Here is a 24,259-nt window from a genome sequence, read left to right as displayed (position 1 = left end):
GGACCACTCTTGACAACCTAAGAATATTAGGGACTGTAGGCCATTGCTCATGAGATATGGGCATAGATTCATCAGTAACGTTGCAAGAAGCTGGTGTCTGGCTTTGCATCATGTCTGCCACATATCATAACAGCCAGAGGGGCAGCAGGTCATAACAGCCAGAGGGGCAGCAGGTCATAACAGCGAGAGGGGCAGCAGGTCATAACAGCCAGAGGGGCAGCAGGTCATAACAGCCAGAGGGGCAGCAGGTCATAACAGCCAGAGGGGCAGCAGGTCATAACAGCCAGAGGGGCAGCAGGTCATAACAGCCAGAGGGACAGCAGGTCATAACAGCCAGAGGGGCAGCAGGTCATAACAGCCAGAAGGGCAGCAGGTCATAACAGCCAGAAGGGCAGCAGGTCATGACAGCCAGAGGGGCAGCAAGTCATAACAGCCAGAGGGGCAGCAGGTCATAACAGCCAGAGGGGCAGCAGGTTATAACAGCCAGAGGAGCAGCAGGTCATAACAGCCAGAAGGGTAGCAGGTCATAACAGCCAGAAGGGTAGCAGGTCATAACAGCCAGAGGGGCAGCAGGTCATAACAGCCAGAGGGGCAGCAGGTCATAACAGCTAGAGGGGCAGCAGGTCATAACAGCCAGAGGGGCAGCAGGTCATAACAGCCAGAGAGGCAGCAGGTCATAACAGCCAGAGGGGCAGCAGGTCATAACAGCCAGAAGGGCAGCAGGTCATTACAGCCATAGGGACAGCAGGTCATTACAGCCATAGGGACAGCAGGTCATCACAGCCAGAGGGGCAGCAGGTTATAACAGCCAGATGGGGCTCTACTAATTACTAAAGATGCTTGTCATGAAGGGGTGAATATGTCTAAGGCTACAGTAGTCAGTAAAAGTGGCATGTTGCACTGAATGTGGATAAACCACTATGCTATTTACATTGCAATAAACCAGTGAAACGAGAACAGCAGAAAGTTTGTGAATAATTTTGACTAATTACAAAATCTTTTCCAGCAGTGTTCAGGCTGGATGAATATGAACCCCCTGAAGGTCATTAATATGGTCAAGATGGCAGCGAGACTCTTCAGGCTATAGCGTTACCTCGCAGCTATTTATAGAAAGAACACTGAATGCAAGAGAAGGAAAGAAACATTGCTGAAGGTCTAAATAACGAGAGCGACCAGCGAGTGCAATCAGTTACTGAAATGTTTATTAAGATCGAATTGTTGAACAACGTATCGAAATACACTGTAATACAGAACGGGAAAAATCCCCCAATTTTTTTTTTTTTTTTAATATTATCAATATTTTTTTAAATTAAGCCAGATCATATAAATCGAACAGAAAATAAAGAACATGGCTTCAATCATATTACAGCAAAAAAAAAAAAAAAAAAAAAAAAATCATGCAAATGATCAAAACAGAAAAAAACAACAACAACCAAATAATATAATAATACAAGCTCCACAGTGTAATAACAAATCAAAAACAATAATAAAACGACAAAACCAAATCACTCGGCGATCGGTCGCTCGTGACGTCACTCGCGCTTAATCCCTTTTCACCCTCTTTTAAAAACAAACGACTTCATGTGTTTAACACACGCTTACAAAGATCTGCTAAACTCAGCAAGAGCTACGATAGTGCTCAACTTAATAAGTTGATAAAAAAGTAGTTGCTTATACGGGCAGTTCACTATAGAACCAGAATCTTTTTTTTTTATTTTCTTCATTATGAGATGCCTAAAGTGCAGTTTTCCAGGCATTAAAAAAAAAAAAAAAAAAAAGTTGCGTGTCGTTTCAGTGTCTCGTTACATCGGCGGTCGCGCTTTGTAACCAATGTGTAAATCGTTTTGCATATATATATTTCTTTGTGTACGTTGATAGAGTTCCTACACATTTCTCTGTATTAAATGCCACATACCAAAATAGTCAACTCTTCATAAAACTGAATTTTTCTATATAAGGAAAGTAGGTGGGGGGTGGGAAAAAAAAATTGAAAAATAAAATCTAAAAAAAATACACTTTTCAGAGCCGCCAGAGGGCCTCGTGTTGTCTGCCTCCGCATGGCGGCCGTATCCAAAAAGCAGGTTGATACGTATTAAAGGGGAGATTTATTAAAGTTAGTGCAAGGGGAAAGTAAAGCAGGTGCCCATTTAAACCATAGGTGTCATTCAGAAGCCCGTATTAGGATCGGGACACCCCGCCGTTACAGTGACCCAAACATAGATCACTATGGAATCTTATGGTGATCTTGGCAGGGTTCACTTGATCCTCGGGGGCGGGATTAGGGTCTTATGGACATATAGGCAGCTGGCGAATACATAACTGAGCATAAAGGAGGCACATAATGAACGTGGAATAAAAGCTTCATACAATTTGGGAAGGTATAAATATATATATATATACTTTTACAGATAGAGCTCTACAGGGGCCGGCGAGGGGGACCGCCACTGTCTCTGCCGTACAAAGTAATGTCATTTTTAGTGAGTTATAAGGTAACACTACACCTATTAAGGCCTATGAACAAAGCAAATATTGACATCCTCATTAGTGGCTACCGTTTAGGAGTGAAAGTGTTAAAGATTTACCAAAAAGTGCCAATGTACTGCAGATTGAGCTCTATGGAAATAGTGGAGGATCTTCCTCGGGGGCGGTGCAGAAGTATCAGTCATACAGGACCCTGAGGCCTCTTCGGTAGGGCGTCACGTCTGCCCCCTCTGTAAATATGCCATTAGTTGTCATATATCGGACTAACCTCAAGTCACTTCTTAAAGGGGATCAAACTAGTTGTGTTTCCCTCAGGCAGATACCAAAATGAAACCAAGCAAAGCCCTCGGGGGCAGGGTTCTTCTAGTCTGCTTGACATGCTCAGCATCCTCCACTTATAGTGTACTCTCCTTTGTGGATAAAATAGGATGCAGAAGAAAAAAAAAATACATTTATTTTACAAAAATACCTTGCCCCATGCTTAGTGAACCCCAGCGCATCATGGATCGAGGCATCGCAGGACCCACAAGCAGGAAAATTGGGGAGAAAAGAGGGTAGATACATTTTATATTTCTGCAACTTAAGAGAAAAATGTTATCCTTCGAGCTCATTAATATTACGCTTCCAATATGTACATAAATTGGGGAGGCTTTACGTTTAACCTGGCGCCAAGTGGAGCAGCCAATGAGCACTGGACATGTCCTCGTCCCCTCCCCCGAAGATACAAATAAGAATAAGCTTAGGAAACTAAAGAAAAAAAGGTTCCATTACTTCCATTAAAATAAAAAAGTGACTTGAGGGGATAAGGAGTCCCAGGTTTCGGGGCTAGAAAGCCGGGGTCTTGGGGTCTAGACCCTAAAATCAACATTAGAAATTTTATATTTTTTTTATAAAGACATTTACATAATATGTAAAATATAGAATACAAGACCCCACTATAGACAAGGTGTACAGACATCACTGCAAATGAGGTTTAGGGGTCTGCTGCAACTGGTGCCAAGCAGCAGATATAGTCTCCGGATTTTGCTCTACCAGTGTAACGATCCACATGACCTTAAAGGGGATGTGTCGTCAGAAAGTGAACTACTGTTTAAATAAAAAAAATTGACATTTCTTTTAGTAATCTTGCAATTTTCAGATCATTTCAGGAAGCGTTTTCAGCAGTTTCCTTATCATCAGAGGCAGAATTACCATGACTGATGACAACTTTACACAAAGCTGATAACACAGGATTCACCATTCACTATAGGTGATGTCACAGCTCACCCCCTCCTCCTGTACAATGAATGATAACTCTATACAAAGTTGATAACACAGGATCCACCAATCACAATCCCTTTCCTTTCACAATTACATTTGCACACGCTCATTAGATGCTCATTGCAACTAATTTACATGTTTATTTCCTCAAACAACAGGAAGTTAAAGTCTAAAAAAAAAAAAAAGCCCCAGTGGCCGGTGTGAGAATTGCAAGATTTCTAATTTGAATTTTTTTTTAAAGAATTATGATATGGAAAAAGTAAAAGAAAAAATTAAAAAATTGCCAAATATTTAAAAAAAATAAATTGAACTAAAAAAAAACCTGATGTAAAGATTAGGTCATTTTCTGATGACACAGTCCCTTGGTGGATGAATTTACATTGGCGCCATAGATACTTCCATCGTTAGCCCCAGACTTTGTGCAACGTCTGTCCACCGCAACTGATATGTCACGAGACGAATCTACGACATTTTCAATTTTCTGATACAAAAAATATTGGTAAGGTGATGTGTGTCTGCTTTGTTTTCTCATGGGGGACTATCGTTTAAAAGCAAATACCAGCTGTTACCACTGCAGGGACCCTCGTGTACCAAATACCCAGGTATAACGGGCAAGTAAATGTTCCCATCTGTATATTGCAGTGAATAACGGCACTAATCAGACCGTTCTTTGGGACCAGGCGCCATGCAGTGGTCATCTACGTATCTTACGTAAAGCATCCATTTCTTCCCTGAGAGCCATACTGTCAGGAATATTATATTGCTCTTATATTATGTTATATGTAAAACAAAAAAAAAACAAAAAAAACCCTAAAAAATACTGCAATCCAGGTAGCCGAATGGTCAACTATTACTACCACTTCCATCATCCCTTTTGGCAAGCCAAAACCAGTAGTGTGGCCAACGACAGGTCAACCAACGAGAATCCATACTGCCAATATATTGCGCTACGGCTGACGCCAAACACTATAATCTGTCCGAAGCCGCGCGGCACCATATGGTGAACTGGACCCTTACAAGAGATTGGAGGAAGAATGAAATGTGATGAAGATCTACAGTTTCTCGAGGGAACCACAAGACTTTAGAGGAGTGGGGCATACCTGGTGCCAAAGCCCTTGAGATGCACCTTATCACCGGTACTGCTGGTGGAAGGAGGACAGACCTCTACTGGGAGAAGCTTGATTAATGGTTGACTTTCAATATCTGGTCACCAAGAAATCGAAAGGATCAGACCTATTGATTAGCACCAGAATCACAAGCGGGAGCTAAGGTTTTGGCATCACCGAAGGACAGACTTCAATGTAGGGTTTCTCCTGACACAAGTGGTTAGGACTTGTCATATCAGATGCCAAAAAAAAATATCGGCACCAAAATAATCAGCACCAATACAGCCAACGGAAACCGATGCCCCTAAATCTGTGGGCATCAGACTGCCATATAAAAAGAGTCCTATGAGTCTTGTGCCAAGAGGCATATCTGGCGGCAAGATGGTCTCCAAATCGGCACCAGGGGAACGTCCGTCTCTCACCATCACCGGCCTGGTAATTACAGTATTCATTGATGTCAGACTAGTGGATGGATAATTAAAGGATCAGAAAGGTGCCAGTGTGCATGGAAGCACGTCATAATAGGGATGCATAAAGCAAGCCCCCCGGGGGTACACCCGGCTAAAAAAGGTCAAACGTCACAATTAGCATAAAAAAAATAACACTGCAACTTCACCTTGCATCAACCATTAATACTTCATCACCAAACTGTAGGCACTGGCGAAAGCTTAAAGGACAACTCCAGTCGTCAAAAAAATGTGGATAAAGCTGTAGTTTGGAACTGGCAGGAGTTTACGTGGATGTGCAGCAGCCAACGGCTCGAGCGGGAAAATGCAAGGTAGCCACGCGCTGCTACAATGTGGACACCACACCGTAATCAGGAGGACCATGTATCACTGCAGGAAGAGAGCGACAATATCTGACCGTGCATAGAGACACTTGGTATTTAGAAATCTACAATATACGGACTCCATGGTGGTCGGCGGGCACTAAAATTTACAGCATGCTCTACCAAAATTTCCAAAAACCCTTCTTCTCTAGTTCTGCACTTGGCAAGGAGTAAAGGTGAAACTGCATTCATTGAAGTAAATAGGGCTGACCTGTAATACCACACATGGCCTGTAGACGGGTGGGGTGCTCCCATTCCAAAGTAAGCAGCCATGTTTGTCTAATCCTGGACAACCCCTTTAAATCTATTTAAGCGAATATCTCTTAATCAAGTGTTTAGAAACATAAAGCCTCTGCTGATCGCCACATATCTCACTACCAGGAGTCTCCTCTATAGCAGACCATGAGCGGTCACATACTGGCCCGTATATGAGCGCAATCTCACCTCCACTGTACAGTATTAGGAGCAGCCAGAAAACAGGATTGTCTACAAGAAATGGCGCCATCTCTTGGGCAGCAGCACGGAGGCGCCATCTCTTGGGCAGCAGCACGGAGGCGCCATCTCTTGGGCAGCAGCATGGAGGCGCCATCCCTTGGGCAGCAGCACGGAGGCGCCAGCCCTTGGGCAGCAGCATGGAGGCGCCATCTTTTGGGCAGCAGCACGGAGGCGCCATCTCTTGGGCAGCAGCATGGAGGCGCCACCTCTTGTGCAGCAACACGGAGGCGCCATCTCTTGGGCAGCAGCGCAGAGGCACCATCTCTTGTGCAGCAACACGGAGGCGCCATCTCTTGGGCAGCAGCACGGAGGGGCCATCTCTTGGGCAGCAGCACGGAAGCGCCATCTCTGGGGCAGCAGCGCAGAGGCGCCAGCCCTTGGGAAGCAGCACGGAGGCGCCATCTCTTGGGCAGCAGCGCAGAGGCACCATCTCTTGTGCAGCAACACGGAGGCGCCAGCACTTGGGCAGCAGCACGGAGGCACCATCTCTTGGGCAGCAGCACGCAGGCGCCATCTCTTGTGCAGCAACACGGAGGCGCCATCTCTTGGGCAGTAGCACGGAGGCACCATCTCTTGGGCAGCAGCACGCAGGCGCCATCTCTTGTGCAGCAACACGGAGGCGCCAGCTCTTGGGCAGCAGCGCGGAGGCGCCATCTCTTGGGCAGCAGCATAACACAGGGAGGCAGTCTCTTGTGTAGCAGCGCAGCACAAGGAGTTAATTTCTTGCGCGGCGTGGAGAGTCAGTCTTTTGTGCAGCATAATCGTCAGGGTTTTTTTTTCTATGGCATCCATGAACATAAATAGCATAGTATTGATCTCCAGCATGCAGACCTAAATCTGAGCGCACATATCCCATAACATGGGAGCCGGTTCGGAAACCCCATTCGCATGCACTGGATGCCGAATCTGCACCAAAATCCTAGTGAGAGACGGAGAACGTGAACGGGGCTCACGGTGAACCTGTAGGAAGAAGCCTCCACCACGGTCTATGATCACTGTCTCATAGTTGTGTCCCTGTAGGAAGAAGCCTCCACCACGGTCTATGATCACTGTCTCATAGTTGTGACCCTGTAGGAAGAAGCCTCCACCACGGTCTATGATCACGGTCTCATAGTTGTGACCCTGTAGGAAGATGCGTCCACCACGGTCTATGATCACTGTCTCATAGTTGTGTCCCTGTAGGAAGAAGCCTCCACCACGGTCTATGATCACTGTCTCATAGTTGTGACCCTGTAGGAAGAAGCCTCCACCACGGTCTATGATCACGGTCTCATAGTTGTGACCCTGTAGGAAGATGCGTCCACCACGGTCTATGATCACTGTCTCATAGTTGTGACCCTGTAGGAAGAAGCCTCCACCACGGTCTATGATCACTGTCTCATAGTTGTGACCCTGTAGGAAGAAGCCTCCACCACGGTCTATGATCACGGTCTCATAGTTGTGACCCTGTAGGAAGATGCGTCCACCACGGTCTATGATCACTGTCTCATAGTTGTGACCCTGTAGGAAGAAGCCTCCACCACGGTCTATGATCACTGTCTCATAGTTGTGACCCTGTAGGAAGAAGCCTCCACCACGGTCTATGATCACTGTCTCATAGTTGTGTCCCTGTAGGAAGAAGCCTCCACCACGGTCTATGATCACGGTCTCATAGTTGTGACCCTGTAGGAAGAAGCCTCCACCACGGTCTATGATCACTGTCTCATAGTTGTGTCTAATCCGCAGCCAAGGCTCCCGTGACCCCGCAGTCCTGGATGATGCACGGCCATCGCCCCTCAATGCGGGGGTCGATCACATTCCTGATGGCTTATGGAACTTCAAGTAATGTGAAATAAAGTTTCTGAAACATTTCAGTATTGCCAAAAAACAACAACCACCTGCCGGGATGGGTTTCAGTTCAGGCATCACATGATTATTGTCAGCATAGAACGGTAATACATTATTACACTCGGCATATAGAGTCTTATTGCATTGCCAGGGAGCGGGCTCGGAAAGTCTTAAGGCCTAGGTTCTCCCTTCCACACCATTTACCAGCTTAGATACATTCTATCTCACAGGGTTATACTCCAGTCACAACCAGAGCTGCATTTACATTTTTTTTTTTTAACTTATTAGCCTTGTACAATGACCCCATCTTCATTTTCATCCTTTGCACTGCAACATACACTCAGCTTAGGAATTGTTGGATGCAGCTCTGGATGTGACTGCAGTCTACCCTAAATATTTGTAAAGTCACACACGTTTTAATATTAGTTGCAAATTGGTAAGCAATCTACCTTAATCAGAACCACTCACAACTTTGTATTTTTTTTCTCTCTGGTGTAAATACTGCTGTTCTCCTGAATCCGGCGCCGTTTTTCTTTTGTTCCTGAGCCTCTCCATTCCTGAGATACAAGCTCTTCTTCTCTTCATGTAACTCTAGTCTGCTTAGCCAAGAGGGCGTGGTCATAAGTTCTTCTGGGGACGTCTCTTAGGAGAACACACCCACTTCATAAAAAAAAAGACTAAATTTACCTACAGGGAAGAGGGGGTCGTATCTAAGGAAAGGAAAGACGTAGGAAGAAAAGAAAAACATCGTCGGATTCAGGAGAACAACGGGATTTACATCTGGTACAAAAAAAAGGATGGAGTGTTTGATAGATTCTCTTTAAGTACAGTAAAATTCCTTTAATCCAGCATTTCTCAGCATTCAGAACATTTTTTATTTAATCCCCAGAACCACCTGATTCAGAATCTCACAAAAACCCAAAATGGAAGACTGAGAAGCAATAACCTAATAGGTATAGTAAAAAAAATTGACAATATCATATTTTAGTATTATGGATTAACTGTCATTCGATAATCCGGGAATGATTACAAATCCAGACGTGGATTAACGGTATTGTACTGTGCAGCGATGGAGATCCAAATATATATATATATATATATATATATATATATATATATATAGATATATATATATATCTATATATATATATATATATATATATATATATATATATAGATACAGTGCCTACAAGTAGTATTCAACCCCCTGCAGATTTAGCAGGTTTAATAAGATGCAAATAAGTTAGAGCCTTCAAACTTCAAACAAGAGCAGGATTTATTAACAGAAGCATAAATCTTACAAACCAAAAAGTTTTGTTGCTCAGTTAAATTTTTATGAATTTTAAACATAAAAGTGTGGGTCAATTATTATTCAACCCCTAGGTTTAATATTTTGTGGAATAACCTTTGTTTGCAATTACAGCTAATAATCGTCTTTTATAAGACCTGATCAGGCCGGCACAGGTCTCTGGAGTTATCTTTGCCCACTCCTCCATGCAGATCTTCTCCAAGTTATCTAGGTTCTTTGGGTGTCTCATGTGGACTTTAATCTTGAGCTCCTTCCACAAGTTTTCAATTGGGTTAAGGTCAGGAGACTGACTAGGCCACTGCAACACCTTGATTTTTTGCCTCTTGAACCAGGCCTTGGTTTTTTTGGCTGTGTGCTTTGGGTCGTTGTCTTGTTGGAAGATGAAATGATGACCCATCTTAAGATCCTTGATGGAGGAGCGGAGGTTCTTGGCCAAAATCTCCAGGTAGGCCGTGCTATCCATCTTCCCATGGATGCGGACCAGATGGCCAGGCCCCTTGGCTGAGAAACAGCCCCACAGCATGATGCTGCCACCACCATGCTTGACTGTAGGGATGGTATTCTTGGGGTCGTATGCAGTGCCATCCAGTCTCCAAACGTCACGTGTGTGGTTGGCACCAAAGATCTCGATCTTGGTCTCATCAGACCAGAGAACCTTGAACAAGTCAGTCTCAGAGTCCTCCAAGTGATCATGAGCAAACGGTAGACCAGCCTTGACATGACGCTTTGAAAGTAAAGGTACCTTACGGGCTCGTCTGGAACGGAGACCATTGCGGTGGAGTACGCTACTTATGGTATTGACTGAAACCAATGTCCCCACTGCCATGAGATCTTCCCGAAACTCCTTCCTTGTTGTCCTTGGGTTAGCCTTGACTCTTCGGACAAGCCTGGCCTCGGCACGGGAGGAAACTTTCAAAGGCTGTCCAGACCGTGGAAGGCTAACAGTAGTTCCATAAGCCTTCCACTTCCGGATGATGCTCCCAACAGTGGAGACAGGTAGGCCCAACTCCTTGGAAAGGGTTTTGTACCCCTTGCCAGCCTTGTGACCCTCCACGATCTTGTCTCTGATGGCCTTGGAATGCTCCTTTGTCTTTCTCATCTTGACCATGTATGAGTGCTGTTCACAAGTTTGCGGAGGGTCTTAAATAGTCAGAAAAGACTGGAAAAAGAGATAATTAATCCAAACATGTGAAGCTCATTGTTCTTTGTGCCTGAACTACTTCTTAATACTTTAGGGTAGGGGTCCTCAACCTGTAGCTCGGGAGCCACATGTGGCTCGCGAGCCTGTGATGTGTGGCTCGCGGCTGCCTGCCAGCTTGGTGCATTAGCACCAGGTGTAAATAACTATTAAGATCAGATCTCTAAATGGTGACTTGTGTGTAGCCCTGTACAGAAGAGCAGATATGAATGAGGGTGAGATAGGAAACCGTGGAGCTTGGCATACTGCCTTGATGTGATTTCAGTGGAAAAGCTTTGGTTGTCATACCAGTAATGGAGGCTCTCGGTAACATTACTGTGAGTGGGGAAGAAGCTGGTTGTGGCTCCCGACCCTCTCTCAGAGCTGAACGTGGCTCACGACCCTCTTTTCACAGCTGGATGTGGCTCTCGAGGTCAGAAAGGTTGGGGACCTCTGCTTTAGGGGAACCAAACAGAATTTTGGTGGGTTGAGGGGTTGAATAATAAATGACCCTCTGAAAAGACTTTTCACAATTTAAAAAAAAAATAAACAAAGAAATAACATTCTTTTTTGCTGCAGTGCATTTCACACTTCCAGGCTGTAGGCACTGTATATATATATATATATATATATACATACACACACACACATACATATATATATAGTGTATGTGTGTGTGTGTGTGTGTGTGTGTGTATATATATATATATATATATATATATATATAATTTTTTTTTTTAATTATTATTATTTTTTCTATCCAATCTAAAGTTCCTTCAAGTTTCGGTAAGTTCTCACCCCGGCAGCGAAAGACCGGCGGCGGTACAGCGTTTACGTTCTTTATAAATAAAAAAAATGTCGTTAAGGCAAAAAAAAAAATAAAGATTTTTCACATGCTAGTAATCTACTATATACATATTATATAAACCATGCATTTCAGTACAACTATTGAGGATTCAAACTGATGATCGATTATCACAAAGTGCAAAGAAGAAGAGGAAAAAAATAGAAAAAAAATTGGTGCTTGGAGCGAAAAATCTCCCACGCATGTGCCAAAAAAAAACTGAACGCCAAAAATTCTGTGCTATACAAAACACATAAAACTCTGCATTCATTTTGGCTTTCGTGCAGCACACTGGCATTGGGTGGAATTTCTCTCTAGCTCCAAATACAAAAGGTAGAGGTGGCCAATTGCAAAAAAAAAAATATATATATATGGGGCTAAAGCTTTATGGATCTGCCATGACTTTGTTAAGATCCCAAATGTAGCACAAAGACCATCGATACGGCAGTGTGAATATGCGCTAAGACCGGGTTCGCACAGGGCGTTTTACGCTTTCGTGCTTTTTTTTTTATTATTTTTTCGTGAATATTTCTTAACCACATTTTTTATTTTCTGTTCCTTTAAGAAAACATTAAAATTTTAATAAAATGCTTCCAGTGTTTTCTCATCCCCTGTCCGAATCCGGCCTACGCGGAACCCAGATGCCTGAAACGCGTCAGTGACGATGGGAGCGTGAATGAGTTCCTTAACTAACTTTTAAGATGCAAAAAAGAAAAAAATACAATCAACCTCAAAAAAAAGTTTAAAAAAAATAAATGGTGCAAATTTATTTATTTTTTTTTAAAGGCCTTCTTTACAGTAACCGCTATGGATATAAAGCAGATTTCTTTTCTGGTGCAATATAGCGATATAACGTAATACACCCGATCATTTCCCAACCTGACGGATGATTGGACTGAGGAATTAGGGGTAATATTGCTTTAAATCTTGAACGCCTGAAAAAAAAAACCTTGAATCGCAAACGCATTCTCAACGCGTCCAGCAAAAGGACGGAATTGTCACTACTGGTACATTCCAACGCAAATGTATAGAATTCAGAAAGCAAAAGAAAAAAAAAATAATAAGTCTACGCTTTTTTTTTTTCTTCACTTATCAGATGTTCAAACGCAGAGTACAGGCTGTAACTCTTAAGGGACTCTCTGAGATGAAAGTGCACCTGCCGCCGGTACGCAACGGCCACGGATTTATGTGTCTTCTCCATAAAGCTTCCTAAATCTGGCCGCGACTTGTTCATCCTGGGACTACTGATTCATAAGTACAAGGACGAAAGTGCAACCTAGATTCCTCCTACAATATATATATATATATTTTTTTTTTTTTAATTTTATAGTGTAAATATTTGGCCATTGTTGGCGCGAGCTTCCGCCGACAGCCCTTGCGTGCGGACGACAGATGCACTTCAATGGGTGAGTTCGAGTATCAGCGCGGTTTCATAGAGAGAAAATCTATAGTAAAAGACGTAATTATTTAAGTGCCGGTAACAACCGCAAACCTAAGTGTTTCGCAGAACATGCAGGAAAAAGAAGTAAATCCGTAAAAAAAACGGACTTTTTCGTCAAAAATTTGGATCTAATTTTTGCTGTTTCGATTTGGAAGTGACCTCGGACTTTGCTTCTTTTTCACATAAGCACACTTGCAGCACACGTGAAGCTTCGGGTCGTGGGTGGAGCGCAGCCTGGATGTCTGCCCGCGAAGCTTCGGGTCGTGGGTTGAGCGCAGCCTAGATGACCGCCCACGAAGCTTCGGGTCGTGGGTTGAGCACATCCTAGATGTCTGCCCGCGAAGCTTCGGGTCGTGGGTTGAGCACATCCTAGACATCTGCCCGCGAAGCTTCGGGTCGTGGGTTGAGCACAGCCTAGATGACCGCCCGTGAAGCTTCGGGTCGTGGGTTGAGCACAACCTAGACGACCGCCCACGAAGCTTCGGGTCATGGGTTGAGCACATCCTAGACGTCTGCCCGCGAAGCTTCGGGTCATAGGTTGAGCACAGCCTAGATGACCGCCCGCGAAGCTTCGGGTCGTGGGTTGAGCGCAGCCTAGACGTCCGCCCACGAAGCTTAGGGTCGTAGGTTGAGCGCAGCCTAGACGTCCGCCTGCGAAGCTTTGGGTCGTGGGTGGAGCGCAGCCTAGACGACCGCCTGCGAAGCTTTGGGTCGTGGGTTGAGCGCAGCCTAGACGTCCGCCCACGAAGCTTAGGGTCGTAGGTTGAGCACAGCCTAGACGTCCGCCTGCGAAGCTTTGGGTCGTGGGTGGAGCGCAGCCTAGACGACCGCCCGCGAAGCTTCGGGTCGTGGGTTGAGCGCAGCCTAGACGTCCGCCCGCGAAGCTTAGGGTCGTGGGTGGAGCGCAGCCTAGACGTCCGCCCGCGAAGCTTAGGGTCGTGGGTGGAGCGCAGCCTAGACGACCACCCGCGAAGCTTCAATTCGTGGGTTGAGCGCAGCCTAGACGTCCGCCCGCGAAGCTTCGGGTCGTGGGTTGGGCACAGCCTAGACGTCCGCCCGCGAGTTTGCCGCTACACCGGGTCTGTACAGTCTGGAATGTGTTGTGATTTTTTTCTTCCTCTAAACTGCGGATTCGTTTTCTACTTCCGGAGGAATTGCTGCCTGCCCTTTAGGGGAGAGTTTCAACACCAGAGGTTTCTCGGTACTCCCTCCGTTAGTGATGGCGGCGTCTGGCGCAACCTGACGTTTCGCTTCCTCCTTATTCTCGTCTGGGACTTCGGGGAATATGACTAAGAACGTAGCGGTGAGAAATCCCAGGAAGGAGCCTATGGACGCCACCAGAGGTATGACTCGGACAGTGCTCACAAAATCCACCACGGCGCCGAGGGCGGAGGCCACCAAGATCTGCGAGATGTAAACCTGGCACGATAAGATGGCGCAGTCTATGCCAAAGCCTCTCTTGGAGTTCCCGGGACTGTGGTGTATGTACTGTATGGGGAAAAGGAAGAAAAAGTTCCATCAGACACAGCAAAATGAATGGGGTCGAGCTGCAATACTAGGCACGGCCTGAGGGTAGGTGCAGCGCTGTTTTAGGCTGCCATGTTTTACTAACGCGGCCTCCGCTCACCTCTTTCATCTCGTGGTATTGTCCGAGCAGGGCGTAGGGACAGTAGGAGATGCTCATGGAGACGATCCCCATGGTGCTGATCATTACCATGGACACATAGACGTTGGGGAAGATGAACATGACGGCGGTGCCGATGGAGAAGCCCAGCGTCCCCAGGATGTAGATAATTTTGATGCTCAGGTCGTAATTGTCCAGATATTTCTGAAGCAAAGCTGCAAGGAAAAACCGAGAGATGATCCATCGTCCCAGGAACGGACGCAGAGCCAGTCCAGCTGCACTGTGGCCCGAGGGGGACGGGGCCCGGAGGCGGACTGGAAGGGGTGAGGCCCGGTATGGCCTCAGTGGGCAGGAACCTTACTCACCGCCTGCATCTCCAGTGACGATGCTCCAGAGGTGATGTCCCGACTACGTCACGTGACTATTGCAACTAATCACCGGACTCGGTGCAAAGGCAGAGGGCACAACACTGCTGGACCCAGTGATTGGCTGCAGCGGTCACTTGCTGTGGTCATAACATCACTGCAGCCATATCAAGAAAGTGGGGCAGCATCAGGGAGGTGGTACTGGAGTGGCCGGGAGTAGAGCAAGCGCGAGTCCTAAAAAGAACTGAAAGTGGAAAACCCCTTTCACCAGTTCACTGTCCTAAACCACCGAGGAATTTACCATTAACCAATATACTGCCCTAGACCACCAGGAGTGTACGTTTTACAGCAACAGGGATTTTACCTTTTACTGACCTAGTTCACCAGGACTGTTCCCTTTCTCTTCCTCTCTGCTCTAGACCACCAGGAATGTCACCTTTAACTGCTCTAGACCACCAGGAATGTCACCTTTAACTGCTCTAGACCACCAGGAATGTTACCTTTAACTGCTCTAGACCACCAGGAATGTCACCTTTAACTGCTCTAGACCACCAGGAATGTCACCTTTAACCGCTCTAGACCACCAGGAATGTTACCTTTAACTGCTCTAGACCACCAGGAATGTCACCTTTAACTGCTCTAGACCACCAGGAATGTCACCTTTAACTGCTCTAGACCACCAGGAATGTTACCTTTAACTGCTCTAGACCACCAGGAATGTCACCTTTAACTGCTCTAGACCACCAGGAATGTTACCTTTAGCTGCTCTAGACCACCAGGAATGTTACCTATAACTGCTCTAGACCACCAGGAATGTTACCTTTAACTGCTCTAGACCACCAGGAATGTTACCTTTAGCTGCTCTAGACCACCAGGAATGTTACCTTTAACTGCTACAATTAACCCTTTCATTGCTGTAGGCCACCTGGAATGTAACCATTAGCCCAACCCATGCCTTAGGCCATCAGGAAAGTAACCTTTAACTGCTCTAGAGTCTAGACCACCAGGAATGTCACCTTTAACTTTTCACTGCTCTAGACCACCAGGAATGTTCCCTTTCAATTCCACCAGAAATGATTAACTCTTAGCCAACCGACAGCCCTAGACTATCAGGAATGTTACCATTAACCTTTGCACTGCTTTGAGTTACCAGGAATGATCCCTTTAAGCAGTCATTGGTCTGGTAGTAATACTTTACCCCTTCATTTCCCAAATTCATAAAGGTGCTATCAATTATTTTGTTATCAGGTATGCTGGTGAAAGGGGGTCTGTGCACAGGTTCCTCCGTCACTTGTGCCCCCTGAAACAGCCTGACCACGGCATACGACCGTAGCCAAAGACTATGCTGCATGAAGTGGACTGATGAGACAGAGGCCCGTCCCCCACATCCACCCTCGCGGAGGTCACCTGTCTTCTTATATGGGTGACCACCATATGAGGACATGCAGCTTCAGGCCCAGGGGGAGCCACAAGAAGTCCTGCCTGCTGTACAATATCCTGCCTCTTTTTGCTGCACAGACTTGTTCTTGGTCTCTCCTATAGTAAGAAGCATGACAGAAGAAATCCTGCATCTTTAGGATAAAAAGGGTCGAGACGAAGAACGTGTGTCCCCTGTGTGCAGGTATGGAGGCTTGTCAAATCAGCGGCACATCGGTGATGATGAGGGTCGTCCTTCCAGCTCGGCCCGGTAACACATGGACGTCCACGTGCGGTCACCGGCTCACGGCAGCCGCGGCTCCTCATAAACCCTTTTCATCTGCCAACGAGCGGAGGACGAAAGCAGCAACATCTGCTGCAGCTTATCCCTCGCCGGCATGATACAGGGCTTAATTACTGCTCCTCCGCTACACCATGGGTACATCCAGATAGAAAGCCTCACCTGAGCAGACAGCGGCAGTGGCAGCGTAGATGACCAGGCCCCAGCAGCCCATCTGCACCCCGGCATTGTACTGATGGAGTTCTGTAGAATTCGCAAGTCCCTGAAAGAGAGCAAGAGGTTACAGGACTTCTCTACTAGCAGCGGGGACAAAGGCTGATCATAGAGTAATTACAGCAGGTCTGATACTACCCCCAGTAGTCACAGCAGGCCCGATACTACCCTCAGTAGTCACAGCAGGTCTGATACTACCCCCAGTAGTCACAGCAGGTCTGATACTACCCCCAGTAGTCACAGCAGGTCTGATACTACCCCCAGTAGTCACAGCAGGTCTGATACTACCCCCAGTAGTCACAGCAGGTCTGATACTACCCCCAGTAGTCACAGCAGGTCTGATACTACCCCCAGTAGTCACAGCAGGCCCGATACTACCCTCAGTAGTCACAGCAGGTCTGATACTACCCCCAGTAGTCACAGCAGGTCTGATACTACCCCCAGTAGTCACAGCAGGTCTGATACTACCCCCAGTAGTCACAGCAGGTCCAATACTACCCCCAGTAGTCACAGCAGGCCCGACACTACCCTCAGTAGTCACAGCAGGTCCAATACTACCCCCAGTAGTCACAGCAGGTCCAATACTACCCCCAGTAGTCACAGCAGGTCTGATACTACCCCCAGTAGTCACAGCAGGCCCGATACTACCCTCAGTAGTCACAGCAGGTCTGATACTACCCCCAGTAGTCACAGCAGGTCTGATACTACCCCCAGTAGTCACAGCAGGTCTGATACTACCCCCAGTAGTCACAGCAGGTCCGACACTACCCTCAGTAGTCACAGCAGGTCCTATACTACCCCCAGTAGTCACAGCAGGTCTGATACTACCCTCAGTAGTCACAGCAGGTCTGATACTACCCCCAGTAGTCACAGCAGGTCCAATACTACCCCCAGTAGTCACAGCAGGCCCGACACTACCCTCAGTAGTCACAGCAGGTTTGATACTACCCCCAGTAGTCACAGCAGGCCCGACACTACCCTCAGTAGTCACAGCAGGTCTGATACTACCCCCAGTAGTTACAGCAGGCCCAACACTACCCTCAGTAGTCACAGCAGGTCCGATACTACCCCCAGTAGTCACAGCAGTTCCAATACTACCCCCAGTAGTCACAGCAGGTCTGATACTACCTCCAGTAGTCACAGCAGGTCTGATACTACCCCCAGTAGTCACAGCAGGTCTGATACTACCCTCAGTAGTCACAGAAGTTCCGATACTACCCCCAGTAGTCACAGCAGGTCCAATACTACTCCCAGTAGTCACAGCAGGTCCAATACTACCCCCAGTAGTCACAGCAGGTCCGATACTACCCCCAGTAGTCACAGCAGGTCTCTTACTACCCCCAGTAGTCACAGAAGTTCCGATACTACCCCCAGTAGTCACAGCAGGTCTGATACTACCCCCAGTAGTCACAGCAGGTCCAATACTACCCCCAGTAGTCACAGCAGGTCCAATACTACCCCCAGTAGTCACAGCAGGTCCAATACTACTCCCAGTAGTCACAGCAGGTCTGATAATACCCCCAGTAGTCACAGCAGGTCTGATACTACCCCCAATAGTCACAGCAGGTCTGATACTACCCCCAGTAGTCACAGCAGGTCCAATACTACCCCCAGTAGTCACAGCAGGCCCGACACTACCCTCAGTAGTCACAGCAGGTCCTATACTACCCCCAGTAGTCACAGCAGGTCCAATACTACCCCCAGTAGTCACAGCAGGTCTGATACTACCCCCAGTAGTCACAGCAGGTCCAATACTACCCCCAGTAGTCACAGCAGGCCCGACACTACCCCCAGTAGTCACAGAAGTTCCGATACTACCCCCAGTAGTCACAGCAGGTCCAATACTACTCCCAGTAGTCACAGCAGGTCCAATACTACCCCCAGTAGTCACAGCAGGTCCGATACTACCCCCAGTAGTCACAGCAGGTCTCTTACTACCCCCAGTAGTCACAGAAGTTCCGATACTACCCCCAGTAGTCACAGCAGGTGTGATACTACCCCTAGTAGTCACAGGAGGTATGATACTACCCCCAGTAGTCACAGAAGGTCTGATACTACCCCGAGTAGTCGCAGCAGGTCCTATACTACCCCAGTAGTCACAGCAGGTCTGATACTACCCCGAGTAGTCACAGCAGGTCTGATACTACCCCCAGTAGTCACAGCAGGTCCAATACTACCCCCAGTGGTCACAGGAGGTCCAATACTACCCCCAGTAGTCACAGCAGACCTGATACTACCCCCAGTAGTCACAGCAGGTCCAATACTACCCCCAGTAGTCACAGCAGGTCCAATACTACTCCCAGTAGTCACAGCAGGCCTGATACTACCCCCAGTAGTCACAGCAGGTCCAATACTACTCCCAGTAGTCACAGCTGGCCTGATAGTACCCCCTAGTAGTCACAGCAGGCCTGATAGTACCCCCAGTAGTCACAGCAGGCCCGATACTACCCCCAGTAATCACAGCAGGTCGGATACTACCCCAAGTAGTCACAGCAGGTCTGATACTACCTCGAGTAGTCACAGCAGGTCTCATACTACCCCCAGTAGTCACAGCAGGTCTCTTACTACCCCCAGTAGTCACAGCAGGTGTGATACTACCCCCAGTAGTCACAGCAGGTCTGATACTACCCCCAGTAGTCACAGCAGGTCTGATACTACCCCTAGTAGTCACAGCAGGTCTGATACTACCCCCAGTAGTCACAGCAGGTCTGATACTACCCCCAGTAGTCACAGCAGGTCTGATACTACCCCCAGTAGTCACAGCAAGTCTGATACTACCCCCAGTAGTCACAGCAGGTCTGATACTACCCCCAGTAGTCACAGCAGGTCTGATACTACCCTCAGTAGTCACAGCAGGTCTCTTACTACCCCCAGTAGTCACAGCAGGTGTGATACTACCCCCAGTAGTCACAGCAGGTGTGATGCTACCCCCAGTAGTCACAGCAGGTCTGATACTACCCCAGTAGTCACAGCAGGTCTGATGCTACCCTCAGTACTGGGGGTAGTAAGAGACCTTCTGTGACTACTGAGGGTAGCATCAGACCTGCTGTTGACTACAGGGGGTAGTATCAGACCTGCTGTGACTACTGGGGATAGTATCGGGCCTGCTGTGACTACTGGGGGTAGTATGAGACCTGCTTTGACTACTGGGGGTAGTAAAAGACCTGCTGTGACTACTGGGGGTAGTATCAGACCTGCTGTGATTACTGGGGTAGTATCAGCAGGTCTCTTACTACCCCCTGTAGTCACAGCAGGTTTCTTGCTACCCCCCAGTAGTCACAGCAGGTCTCATACTAGCCCCAGTAGTCACAGCAGGTCTGATACTACCCTCAGTAGTCACAGCAGGTCTGATACTACCCCCAGTAGTCACAGCAGGTCTGATACTACCCCCAGTAGTCACAGCAGGTGTGATACTACCCCCAGTAGTCACAGCAGGTCTGATACTACCCCAGTAGTCACAGCAGGCCTGATACTACCCAGTAGTCACAGCAGGTCTGATACTACCCCCAGTAGTCACAGCAGGTTTGATACTACCCCCAGCAGTCACAGCAGGTCTCATACTACTACCAGTAGTCACAGCAGGTCTGATACTACCCTCAGTAGTCACAGCAGGTCTGATACTACCCCCAGTAGTCACAGCAGGTCTGATACTACCCCCAGTAGTCACAGCAGGTCTGATACTACCCTCAGTAGTCACAGCAGGTCTCTTACTACCCCCAGTAGTCACAGCAGGTCTGATACTACCCCCAGTAGTCACAGGTTTCATAAAGCCCCAGTAGTCGCAGCAGGTGTGATACTACCCCCAGTAGTCACAGCAGGTCTGGTGCTACCCTCAGTACTGGGGGTAGTAAGAGAACTTCTGTGGCTACTGAGGGTAGCATCAGACCTGCTGTTGACTACAGGGGGTAGTATCAGACCTGCTGTGACTACTGGGGATAGTATCGGGCCTGCTGTGACTACTGGGGGTAGTAAGAGACCTGCTGTGACTACTGGGGGTAGTATCAGACCTGCTGTGATTACTGGGGTAGTATCAGCAGGTCTCTTACTACCCCCAGTAGTCACAGCAGGTTTCTTGCTACCCCCCAGTAGTCACAGCAGGTCTCATACAAGCCCCAGTAGTCACAGCAGGTCTGATACTACCCTCAGTAGTCACAGCAGGTCTGATACTACCCCCAGTAGTCAAAGCATGTGTGATACTACCCCCAGCAGTCACAGCAGGTGTGATACTACCCCCAGTAGTCACAGCAGGTGTGATACTATACATCTGCGACCTCGTCTCCCGGTACTCTCCTGCACGCAACCTCCGATCCTCACAAGATCTCCTTCACTACTCCCCTATTATCTCCTCTTCCCACAATCGCATACAAGATTTCTCTCGTGCATCCCCCCTACTCTGGAATTCTCTACCACAACATATCAGACTCTTGCCTACCATCGAAACCTTCAAAAAGAACCTGAAGACCCAACTCTTCCGACAACCTGCAGTAACCACCGATTGACCAAACCGCTGCACGGCCAGCTCTACCCTCACCTACTGTATCCTCACCCATCCCTTGTAGATTGTGAGCCTTCGCGGGCAGGGTCCTCTCTCCTCCTGTACCAGTTGTGACTTGTATTGTTCAAGATTATTGTACTTGTTTTATTATGTATACCCCTCCTCACATGTAAAGCGCCATGGAATAAATGGCGCTATAATAATAAATAATAATAATAATACTACCCCCAGTAGTCACAACAAGTGTGATACTACCCCCAGTAGTCACAGTAGGTGTGATACTACCCCAGTAGTCACAGCAGGTCTGATACTACCCCAGTAGTCACAGCAGGTCTGATACTACCCCCAGTAGTCACAGCAGGTTTGATACTACCCCCAGTAGTCACAGCAGGTCTGATACTACCCCCAGCAGTCACAGCAGGTCTGATACTACCCCCAGTAGTCACAGCAGATCTGATACTACCCCCAGTAGTCACAGCAGGTCTGATACTACCCCAGTAGTCACAGCAGGCCTGATACCCAGTAGTCACAGCAGGTCTGATACTACCCCCAGTAGTCACAGCAGGTTTGATACTACCCCCAGTAGTCACAGCAGGTCTGATACTACCCTCAGCAGTCACAGCAGGTCTGATACTACCCCCAGTAGTCACAGCAGGTCTGATACTACCCTCAGTAGTCACAGCAGGTCTGATACTACCCCCAGTAGTCACAGCAGGTCTGATACTACCCCCAGTAGTGACAGCAGGTCTGATACTACCCTCAGTAGTCACAGCAGGTCTCTTACTACCCCCAGTAGTCACAGCAGGTCTGATACTACCCCCAGTAGTCACAGGTTTCATAAAGCCCCAGTAGTCGCAGCAGGTGTGATACTACCCCCAGTAGTCACAGCAGGTCTGGTGCTACCCTCAGTACTGGGGGTAGTAAGAGACCTTCTGTGGCTACTGAGGGTAGCATCAGACCTGCTGTTGACTACAGGGGGTAGTATCAGACCTGCTGTGACTACTGGGGATAGTATCGGGCCTGCTGTGACTACTGGGGGTAGTATGAGACCTGCTTTGACTACTGGGGGTAGTAAGAGACCTGCTGTGACTACTGGGGGTAGTATCAGACCTGCTTTGACTACTGGGGGTAGTAAGAGACCTGCTGTGACTACTGGGGGTAGTATCAGACCTGCTGTGATTACTGGGGTAGTATCAGCAGGTCTCTTACTACCCCCAGTAGTCACAGCAGGTTTCTTGCTACCCCCCAGTAGTCACAGCAGGTCTCATACTAGCCCCAGTAGTCACAGCAGGTCTGATACTACCCTCAGTAGTCACAGCAGGTCTGATACTACCCCCAGTAGTCAAAGCATGTGTGATACTACCCCCAGCAGTCACAGCAGGTGTGATACTACCCCCAGTAGTCACAGCAGGTGTGATACTATACATCTGCGACCTCGTCTCCCGGTACTCTCCTGCACGCAACCTCCGATCCTCACAAGATCTCCTTCACTACTCCCCTATTATCTCCTCTTCCCACAATCGCATACAAGATTTCTCTCGTGCATCCCCCCTACTCTGGAATTCTCTACCACAACATATCAGACTCTTGCCTACCATCGAAACCTTCAAAAAGAACCTGAAGACCCAACTCTTCCGACAACCTGCAGTAACCACCGATTGACCAAACCGCTGCACGGCCAGCTCTACCCTCACCTACTGTATCCTCACCCATCCCTTGTAGATTGTGAGCCTTCGCGGGCAGGGTCCTCTCTCCTCCTGTACCAGTTGTGACTTGTATTGTTCAAGATTATTGTACTTGTTTTATTATGTATACCCCTCCTCACATGTAAAGCGCCATGGAATAAATGGCGCTATAATAATAAATAATAATAATAATACTACCCCCAGTAGTCACAACAAGTGTGATACTACCCCCAGTAGTCACAGCAGGTGTGATACTACCCCAGTAGTCACAGCAGGTCTGATACTACCCCAGTAGTCACAGCAGGTCTGATACTACCCCCAGTAGTCACAGCAGGTTTGATACTACCCCCAGTAGTCACAGCAGGTCTGATACTACCCCCAGCAGTCACAGCAGGTCTGATACTACCCCCAGTAGTCACAGCAGATCTGATACTACCCCCAGTAGTCACAGCAGGTCTGATACTACCCCAGTAGTCACAGCAGGCCTGATACTACCCCAGTAGTCACAGCAGGTCTGATACTACCCCCAGTAGTCACAGCAGGTTTGATACTACCCCCAGTAGTCACAGCAGGTCTGATACTACCCCCAGCAGTCACAGCAGGTCTGATACTACCCCCAGTAGTCACAGCAGGTCTGATACTACCCTCAGTAGTCACAGCAGGTCTGATACTACCCCCAGTAGTCACAGCAGGTCTGATACTACCCCCAGTAGTGACAGCAGGTCTGATACTACCCTCAGTAGTCACAGCAGGTCTCTTACTACCCCCAGTAGTCACAGCAGGTCTGATACTACCCCCAGTAGTCACAGGTTTCATAAAGCCCCAGTAGTCGCAGCAGGTGTGATACTACCCCCAGTAGTCACAGCAGGTCTCATACTACCTCCAGTAGTCACAGGTCTCATACTACCCCCAGTAGTCACAGCAGGTCTCATACTACCCCCCAGTAGTCAGTGCAGGTCTCATACTACCCCCAGTAGTCACAGCAGGTCTCCTACTACCCCAGTAGTCACAGCAGTTCTCCTACTACCCCAGTAGTCACAGCAGTTCTCTTAGTATTACATACTACCCCCAGTAGTCAGTGCAGGTCTCATACTACACCCAATAGTAACAGCAGGTCTCTTACTACCCCAATAGTCACCACCCCATTCACTTTTCACCCTCTTACCTCAGCAGTCACAGCAGCCCCAATACTTCTCTAATAGCTACAGAAAGACCACTATATCCCCAATACTTTCTCGAGCCTTCACCACCGCCTCAGTGCATCCCCAGAAGTCACTGCAACCCCTACCTCCCCACTAGTCACAACAGCCCCACTACTTCATCAAGTAGCCCCATAATTACACAAACCGCTAAGTTTACACTAGCCACAACAGCGCCCCTACATCCTCACT

General features: G+C 47.7%; 1 protein-coding gene across 2 annotated transcripts in view; it reads right to left on the bottom strand.

Annotated features, from left to right (window-relative positions):
* Positions 1–12,654: 12,654 nt before the first annotated feature.
* The window catches only part of SLC45A4 (solute carrier family 45 member 4), a 104,978-nt gene continuing 93,373 nt past the window's right edge, over positions 12,655–24,259 (bottom strand). For both annotated transcript variants that reach the window (XM_069731980.1, XM_069731981.1), the window contains exons 6-8: positions 16,638–16,737; positions 14,397–14,608; positions 12,655–14,257 (exon numbers count right to left, since the gene is read on the bottom strand). In XM_069731980.1, coding sequence (XP_069588081.1) covers positions 13,889–14,257; positions 14,397–14,608; positions 16,638–16,737 — 681 coding nt within the window. In that variant the 3' untranslated portion in view covers positions 12,655–13,888. The remainder of the gene's footprint in view (positions 14,258–14,396; positions 14,609–16,637; positions 16,738–24,259) is intronic.

This window comes from Ranitomeya imitator, chromosome 6 (assembly GCF_032444005.1).
Source record: "Ranitomeya imitator isolate aRanImi1 chromosome 6, aRanImi1.pri, whole genome shotgun sequence".
Classification (NCBI taxonomy): Eukaryota; Metazoa; Chordata; class Amphibia; order Anura; family Dendrobatidae; genus Ranitomeya; species Ranitomeya imitator.
The sequence above is the reverse complement of the archived record's forward strand: the minus strand, read 5'-3'. Positions and strand labels throughout refer to the sequence as shown.